At 38.5% G+C, this 9544-nt stretch overlaps 1 protein-coding gene across 1 annotated transcript in view; it reads left to right on the top strand.

Moving 5' to 3' along the window:
• The window catches only part of ODR4 (odr-4 GPCR localization factor homolog), a 68707-nt gene that overhangs the window by 7347 nt on the left and 51816 nt on the right, over positions 1-9544 (top strand). Inside the window, exon 3 of the mRNA XM_042782574.1 lies at positions 6605-6700. Within this exon, the coding sequence (XP_042638508.1) occupies positions 6605-6700 (96 nt within the window). The remainder of the gene's footprint in view (positions 1-6604; positions 6701-9544) is intronic.

Genomic DNA, 9544 nt, shown 5'->3' with positions numbered 1-9544 from the left:
AGAAATGTTTAATTTTACAATGTGTTGGTAGACTTTGGATAGATGTGTGGTTTCCCCATCCTAAATACAAAAACTTTATTCTTTGTTTTTCAAGCTTGTGCTGCTATTAGAAATACTAACCAAACCCATTGCTATCAACTCAATTTTGAGTCGTAGTGTTCCCTGTTGGGTTTGCAAGACTGTAAATCTTTGCAGAAGTAGATTGCCTTGTCTTTGGGGCAGCTGGTGGGTTTGAACTGCTGACCTTCTGGTTGTTGTTGTTGTTGTTATGTGCCGTAGAGTCGGCCCCGACTCATAGCGACCCCTCCTTGGGTTTCTGAGGCAGTATCACTGCGGAAGTAGGATTGCCCAGCCTTCCTTCCGAGGAGTAGCTGGTGGGTTTGAACCGCCAGCCGTCTGGTTAGCAGGCAAGTGTCTTAGCCACTATGCTACCAGAGCTCCTGACCTTCTGGTTAGTAGCCCTCATTTGTGTTACTATAGTAAATATGATTTATGAAATCTGAGAAACTCACTGGCAGATACAATGTTAATAATATTAAGTATTAGATTACAGTATTTAATTTTATGAAATCTTAACTTTGTGACCAGTAAGCTTCTACATTAAATACACTAAAGCGAAGCAAGCACTGTGATCTCTGAGTACAGATGATAGAAACATTCCTGTGGCATTAGGAACTAGCCATATTCATGTGAAGGGAAATATAGATATTATGAGGGACAACTGGTAGTATATATCAAAACCCTTAGAAATGTGCATAGCTTTTTAACCCAGTAGTCCACCTCATGGGATTTAGTCTAAATAAATAATCCTGTGAACACAGAAATACTGAATAGGGTTTATACTTAGTATTATTTTAAGATAAAGACAAATTAGAAACAGCAGATATATTCAATATCAGTAAATTGGTTTAAAATATTGAAGTAAACCTAAATAATGGAAAACAGTGGATTTTAAGTCAGATTCTTCTGTTTAAATCCCAGGATCTAGTATGTTGCTAAATATTATAGGGATACAATGGTAGATAAGATTTAATTCTTCCCTTAAGAAGCTCCTAGACCAATTACTAAGGTCCACAAATAACTATATACAGGAGCATGTGATAAGCTTCATGAAAGACTGAAGTCCTACGGAAGTTCAGAGATGAAAGATTCAGGGTTCCTCAAGCTGACTTTGAAGTATTTGATAGGGTTCAGGTTTGTAGAAGTATGGAGGAAAGTCATTGCAGCCAGTATAAAGGCACAGAGTTGAGAAACTTAGGTGTGTGTATGGAGAACAGTGAGTAGTTTTTGACAGAAACTTGTATTTTTCAGAGATACTGTTGTCAAATGAGGCTCTCAGTGTCAGACTGGCCAGATTATAGAGTCTGAAATGCCAATTTAAGATAGCAGCCTAAATTTTAAGCTAATAAATAAAGAGCTATTGAAAAAAATATTGGGAAGAGCTGCCTCTTCGGACTAGAGTTGACCTTAATGACGTAAATGGAATAAAGCTTTGGGGACCTTTATATGTTGATGTGGTACGACTCAAAATGAAAAGAAACATTTGTAAACATCCATTAATAATCGAAATGTGGAAGGTAGGAAGTAATGAATCTAGGAAAATTAGGAATTGTAAACAATGCAATGGAACACAGAAAAGTCAATATCTTAGGCATTATTGAGCTGAAATAGACTGGTATTGGTCATTTTTAGTCAGACAATCAATCATATGATCTGGGCTGGGAACAGCAAATTGAAGAGGAATGGTGTTGCATTTATAGTCAAAAAGAACATTTCAAGATCCATGCTAAAGTATAATGCTGTCTGGTATAGGATAGTAGGAAGACCAATTAATAGGACTATTATTTAAATTTATGCACCAACTAAAGCAAAAGATAAAAAAATTGAAGAGTTTTACCAACTTCTGCAGTCTGGCATTGATCAAACATGCAATCAAGATTCATTGATAATTACTGGTGATTGGAATGTAAAAGTCAGAAATAGAAAAAAGATCATTAGTTGGAAAATATGGCCTTGGTGATAGAAGACTCTGGTGAGCACATGATAGAATTTTGCAAAACCAATGACTTACTCATTACAAATGTCTTTTATCATTGCAAATACCTTTTTTCAATAACATAAATGTGGACCTCGCCAAACGGAATGCGCAGGAACCAAATCAACTAGATCTGTAGATCTATGGAAAGAAATGATGGCGAAGCTCAATATCAGTCAGAACAAGGCCAGGGACCAACAGTGGAACAGACTATCAATTGGTCATATGCAAGTGAAAGTTGAAACTAAATAAAATTAAAACAAGTACACAAGAGCCAAAATATGACCTTGAGTATATCTCACCTGAATTTAGACACCTTCTGAAAATAGATTTGAATACTAGTGACCAAAGACCACATGAGTTGTGGGATGACATCAAGGACTTCATACATGAAGAAAGCAAACAGGCGTTAAAAAGACAAGGAAGAAAGAAAAGAGCAAAATGGATGTCAGAAGAAACTGCAAAACCTGTTATGGAACATAGAGTAGCGAAAGCAAATGGAAGAAATGATGAAGTAAAAGAGATGAACACTAGATTTCAAAGGGCAGCTTGAGAAGACAGGATAAAGTGTCATAATGAAATGTGCAAAGAGTTGGAATTAGAAAACCAAAAGGGAATAACACACTTAGAATTTCTCAAGCTGAAAGAACTGAAGAAAAAATTCAAGCCTTGAGTTGACGTATTGAAGGATTCTATGGGCAAAATATTGAATGATGTAGGAAGCATCAAAGGAAGATGAAAGGAATATACAGAGTTACTGTACCAAAAAGAATTGGTTGACATTCAGCCATTTCAGGAGGTAGCATATGATCAAGAACTGATGGTATTGAAGGAAGACGTCCAAGCTACACTGAAGGAATTGGCAAAAAACAAAGTTCCAGTGATTGATGGAAAACTAATTGAGATATTTCAACAAAGGCATGCAAGACTGGAAGCACTGAGTCATCTATACCAACACAGGTACCTGGCCAACTGACTGGAAGTGTTCCATATATGTGCTCATCCCAAAGAAAGATGATCCAATAGAAGGCGGAAATTATTGAACAATATCATTAATATCACATGCAAGTAAAATTGTGCTGAAAATAATTCAGAAATGGTTGCAGCAGTACGGGGACAGGGAACTGGCAGAAATTCAACTCTGATTCCGAAGAGAACATGGAACAAGGGATATCAGGCATTGCTGATGTCAGATGGATCTTGGCTGAAAGCAGAGAATACAAGAAAAATGTTTACTTGTGTTTTATTGACTATGCAAAAGACATTTGACTGTGTGGATCATAACAAATTATGGGTAACATTGTGCTTGAATAATTTCTTTTAGAAAGATCAGCACAAGGCTGGTCGCTATGAGGCAGAGGTTAAAGATGTCCCAAATGTCCAACTTTTCCAAACTGCCATGCCACTCCATCATCTCTGACATCAACTTCTCCTCCTCCCCTCAATAATCTCCCTCTCATCTTAGAGCTCAGTAGTTCGCTTTAACATCTCATAAAACTCACAAACTCCCAAGGAAACAGCTTATGTGGTGGTAGTGGAGGCTGGGGGGCTGGCAAGTCCCAGGTCTGTGGGTAGGTCTGAAGGATTCTCCCAACTCACATGATTGCAGGGATTGGCTGAATGTCAACCAACTCACATGATTGGCAGCTGCTGTCCCAAGTCCAGGGGTGAAATGATGACAAGCCAAACATGGAACTGGAGCAAGAGTGCAAACTTTCCCAAAACATTCCTGTATGTACTCTCAAGGAAGCTAAGGGTGGTGACTTGAGTCACACCCTCTAGCAAGGTGGGACTCAAGATACATCCCACCCTAAACAGGCATAGAGAATAAGATTTACATTACATCACAAAATGGGTGGTGACTTGAGTCTCACCCTCCATCAAGGTGGGGCTTAAGATGTATCCTACCAGCTCTGGTGGTATAGGCCCTAAGGCATTTGACTGCTAACCAGAAGATTGGCAGTTCAAACCCACCAGGCACTCCTTGAAAGGAAGACTGGGCAATCTACTCCAATAAAGATTTACTGCCTCGGAAACCCGAAAGGGGTTGCTATGGGACAGAATTGACTTGATGGCAATGAGCTTGGTTAAACAGACATAGAGACTAGGGTTTACAATATATCACAAAATGGAGGACAATGGTTGTAAGGGCATATTAAGCAATTTACTGCACTGCACATTGCAAAGAATGGGAATTACAAAACGCTTAATTGTGCTCAATAGGAGCTCTGGTGGCGTAGTACCTAAGGCATTTGACTGCTAACCAGAAGGCTGGCAGTTCAAACCCACCAGCCACTCCTCAGAAGGAAGACTGGGAAATCTACTTCGTAGAGATACCACCTTGTAAACCCAAGGAGGGGAAGCTATGAGTTGGAACCAACTCAACAACAGTGAGTTTATAGGAGCTCTGGTGGCGTAGTACCTAAGGCATTTGACTGCTAACCAGAAGGCTGGCAGTTCAAACCCACCAGCCACTCCTCAGAAGGAAGACTGGGAAATCTACTTCGTAGAGATACCACCTTGTAAACCCAAGGAGGGGAAGCTATGAGTTGGAACCAACTCAACAACAGTGAGTTTTTTGTAGTTGTGCTCATGTGGAAACTGTACATAGACCACGAGGCAGTCATTCAAACAGAATAGGAGGATACTGCATAGTTTTAAATCAGGAAAGGTGTGTCAGGTTGTATCCTTTCACTCTACTTACTCAATCTCTGTGCAGAGCAAATAATTGGAGAAGCTGGACTATAGAAAGAGAAAGAAGAATGCAACATGGCGATTGGAGGAAGACTTAACAACCTGTGATATGCAGATGGCACAGCCTTGCTTACTGAAAGTAAAGAGGACTTGAAGCTTGTACTAATTAAGATCAAAGACTATAGCCTTTAGTGTGAATTACACTTCAATATAGAAAAAAACAAAAATCTTCACAACTGGACCAATAAGTAACAAACGTTATGATAAATGCAGAAACGATTGAACTTGTCAAGGATTTCATTTTACTTGGAAACGTAACCAATGCCTATGGAAGCAGCAGTCAGGAAATCAAATGAAGTATTTCATTTGGCAAATCTGCAAAAGACCTTTTTAAAGAGTCAGGTCCGACTTGATGGCACACAACAACAACAAATAGTGCAGAGATGTCACCTTGAAGACTAAGGTGTGCCTAACTGAAGCCATGGTTCTTTCATTTACTTCATGTGCATACAAAAGCTGGACAATAAATAAGGAAGACTGAGGAAGAATTGATGCATTTGAATTATGGTATTGGCAAAGAATGCTGAATATACCATGGCTAGCCAAAAGAACAAAAATAATCTGTCTTGGATAAAATACAGCCAGATTGCTCCTTAGAAGCAAGGATGATAGGCTTTACTTCTTGTACTTTGGTCATGTTGTCAGAAGGGATCAGTCTCTGGAGAAGGATATCATGTGTGGTAAAATACAGGGTCAGCAAAAAAGAGGAAGACCTTCAACAAAATGAATTGACACGGTGGTTGTAATAATGGGTTCAGGTGGTTGTAATAATGGGTTCAGGCATAGCAACAATTGTGAGGATGGTACAGGATCAGACACTTAACAACAACACTGAAAAAAAATTAGAAGGTATTTAAGACTTTGATTTCATGAGAAAAGGGTTTATTTATTGATGTTGCTAGAGGATGTCACTTTTAAGTGGTTCTATTTACAAAATACTTTTATTATATCTTAGTTTAGTGCTGCTATAACAGAAATACTGTAAATGTGTGGCTTTAATATTTAGTTTGGCACGGTTTGGAAGGCTGGAAGCCTGAATTCAGTATGTTGGCTCTAGGGGAAGGCTATCTTTGCAGGCTCAAGGGGAAGGTCCTTGTGTCTGAGGTTTTGCTCCTGGAAATCGTGGGCTTGGCATCTCTCTTCCTCCATCTCTGTTTCTCTTGGCTTGATTTTTTTACATCTCAAAAGAAATTGATTTAAGGCACACCCTACCCTAATCCTACTTCGATAAAATGACAAACACAGACCATTCCCCCATGGGATTATAACAACAGACACAGAGGTTAGGATTTAGGACACACATTTTTGGGGACATAATTGAATCCATAAGACTCCACCCTTTGGCCCCAAAAAATGTATGTCCTTGCCACAAGCGAAACACATTCACCCTATCACATATGGTAAAATGTTAAGGACACTCTAGAAAAACCTACTGCTATTGAGTTGATTCCAATTTATAGTAGTCCTCTTTGGGTTTCCAAGGCTGTAAATCTTTATAGAAGCAGACTACCTCATCTTTCTCCCACAGAGCAGCTGGTGGGTTTGAACTGCTGAGCTATTGATTAACAACCCAATGCCTTTACCACAGCATCACCAGAGCTGCTATGCTAGAAAAATGGTGATATAGTAAGAACCCCTTCATCTTGGCTACCATCTTTTTCTTACTATTACTTTCAGTCTTTTAAAATCCACCACTTCAGTGCTGTGCATATAGTTGGTACTCAGTAACCATTTGCTGATTCAGATTCTCAGACAGAAAGGAATGTGTATAATGCTAAATGCATGTGTTAGCTAATATTATACTTCTATTTTCAGGTGTCAAGAATGCTACCAGGGGGACTTTTAGTTCTTGGAGTATTTATCATCACAACTTTAGACCTGGCGAATGATTTTCAAAATGCCCTACGCAGAGTAAGTCTGCTCTGTCAAAAATTTGTAATATGATTAGTTATGTAATTGAGAATACATGTATGTAATGATTGTAGTATATTTACATTCTCAAAAACCAAACTCATTGCCCTGGAGTTGTTTCCGACTCATAGTGACCCCTCCTTGGGTTATCATCCTTCCAAGGAGTGGCTGGTGGGTTTGAAATGCCAGCCTTCTGGTTAGCAGTCAAATGCCTTAGGCACTATGGAATTCTTTATGTTGGGATTAGATTGAAACACTTTCCACCTAATTGGTTGGCTATCTTGAGTGTAATATATGTAAATATTTATCTTTTCAATCAAAACTACATATTTTAAATGTCTTTATTTTAAAGATTTTTTTATTATGAAAATTATATTTGTTTAACAGTTTTTCTTGTGTAATAGCAGTGCTCCTCTGCTAGACCTTCCTTTTACTACCTAGTAATGAATATTATGTGAAATTAATAAGTGTTGAGATTCTTCATCAACTGCTCAATCCTCTGAAGATCTTGAGAATGAAACATAAAGAAACAACAATCAAATACTTATTCTTTATTTCTGGACAGAGTATTTATTCTGAAACCTCCATTTTGTTTTGTTGTTATCTTTGTTTTGTTGTAATTTCATTCCTATGTCAGTGATTTGGGTACATAGTATAGAACTAAATACAAGCTATTTCCCTTAAGCTTAAACCTAAAGCAATTTTGAGCAGCAACTTTCAACTCTTTTAGTGTTCAAGATTCAAATGAGTTTTCTAAACAAGGGTCCTTCATGGCCCAAGAAACAAAAAGACCACAGAATCTTGAGAAGCACAAAATCCCATAGAATCTCCCCAAAACTTTTTTCAAGTCAAAAAGTTTAAATGAATTGTATGCCCTACAGATTCTTTCAGTTTTGTAACCTTCTGTCCTATCAGATGTCCTGCTCTAAACCTTTAATAGTTGCACCTAATGGAGTAAGGAAAGAAAATTGAGATATTCCCCTTCCCTTTGTCATTTATCTCACCTTCTGCAGTTTTTTCATTTTATATAAATTTGTCTCTTTCACAGTTGTTCATCATCTTTGGCATTTTGTGATGCAGTGTAAATCTCTGTGTGTTTAATATCATTCATTGTATATCTTTTAATGGTTGGCCCTGCATTGAATGTAGTGAATGCGGGGCCAGTGCAAGAGAGTTACAGACAGATCATCCTTCCTTTTGCTATTATATTCCTTTTGTTTCTAAGAAACATGCAACTATTTATAAATGCAGTATCTCAAAAATTGTCCAGTGTCAGTTACCTAACTTTGTTATCATTAGCCTACATTGAGGGGCACTAAGGAGCTCTGGTGGTACAGTAGTTAAGCATTTGGCTGCAACCTAAAGGTCAGCATTTCGAACCCACCAGCTACTCCACAAGAGTAGCTATGAGGCAGTCTGTTTCTATAAAGATTTACAGCCTTGGAAACTCTCTGGGCAGTTCTACTCTGTCCAGTAGGGTCACTATGACTCAGAATCAACTCAATGGCAGTAGTGGGTGTTAGAAATTACCTTATAAAACTTGTCAATGTTTTATAAGGTTGTTGTTAAGAATTTTGTTCATGGACTGATTCCAAGATGGTGGAATAGGCAGAAAGGCTGCACAGACCCTCTTCAACAAAGAAAAGGGAAACCAATTAACACAGACACAGAAGATAATCCTGGACCCCTGAGCTTTGAAGGGAAGGATATAGAAGTAGACTAAAACCCAACCAGCAGAAGAATTTGCATGAAAATACCAAAAAAGGAGACATATGGAGCTGCGGTCTAGCAGTGATCCTGAGCGATCCTGATGGCACAGACAGCTAGGAGATTCCCGAGTGGTGGTGAGACCTAAGAATTAACCTAAAAATCAGCCTGCTAGCCAGGAATTGCACAGAGGACTGCTCTGGTGGTTGTGGAATAAAAGGGGAAGCAGTGGTGAAGAGAAAGATGGGCTGAGCTGTGGACTTTTGCCTGTCCAGAGGGTGCTGCCATTTTGAATGTTTACAAGCGGCTTGACCATGTTGGATATTTAAAGAGACGGTGCTCTCCGAGATTCCAGGGGCTTAAGAAGAGGTTCGGCTTTCCAGTAACCCCAAGGACACTCCAGACCTGCACGACTGCAAAGGTCCTAGTTTACACCTTTTTTTTTCTTTTTCCTGTTCTGGGTTAAAAATTTTTTTTTAATTAAAATTTTTTTTGTTTCCTTTTTTTTTTGTGGTTAACCCTGTTCCTTATTTTATTTTATTTTATTTTGCATTTTCCCATTTTTTTCTTCATTATTCTCCTTCTCTACCTTTTTACTCTTAATGCCCTATCCCCAGATATTGCAGGTTTTCTTGCTTTTTTCTTCTTTTCTCCTTTTTTTCTTGTTTTGGTTACTGTTCCTGTGTGATTACATGGTGTATTTTTGTCTTTGTGCTTTTACATTTTTGGTGGTTATTCAATTGTAATTTTTGTCTAACTGAGTGTGAGACAGCAACATAAGATACAACTACATCCACACCTCCTGCAACATCACTTACTTAGCAAGAGACACCACCTCCTTCTCCACCAATGGGCCAACAATAAAAAACCACCAAGAAGAGCCTGAATCACCCTTAGCTGCTCTTCACAGTTAATAGAGATCTTATTACAATACCATGATGTGTCAGAGACAACAGACCATCAACGTCCACACAAAGAAGCAGGATAAAGTGGTAGAAACAAGGGAACAGGATACAGACCCAGAACACACCCCTGAGGAAGAAGCAGCATTGGAACTCTCTGATAAGGAATTTAAAAGAATTTTATTTAGGTATCTTCAAAGGATTGAGAGACAGACCAAAGAAAACACAGAAAAAA

This window comes from Orycteropus afer, unplaced genomic scaffold (assembly GCF_000298275.1).
Source record: "Orycteropus afer afer isolate SDZICR_OR568_19922 unplaced genomic scaffold, OryAfe1.0 scaffold00373, whole genome shotgun sequence".
Classification (NCBI taxonomy): domain Eukaryota; kingdom Metazoa; phylum Chordata; class Mammalia; order Tubulidentata; family Orycteropodidae; genus Orycteropus; species Orycteropus afer.
This window is presented reverse-complemented; position numbering and strand designations above follow the sequence as displayed.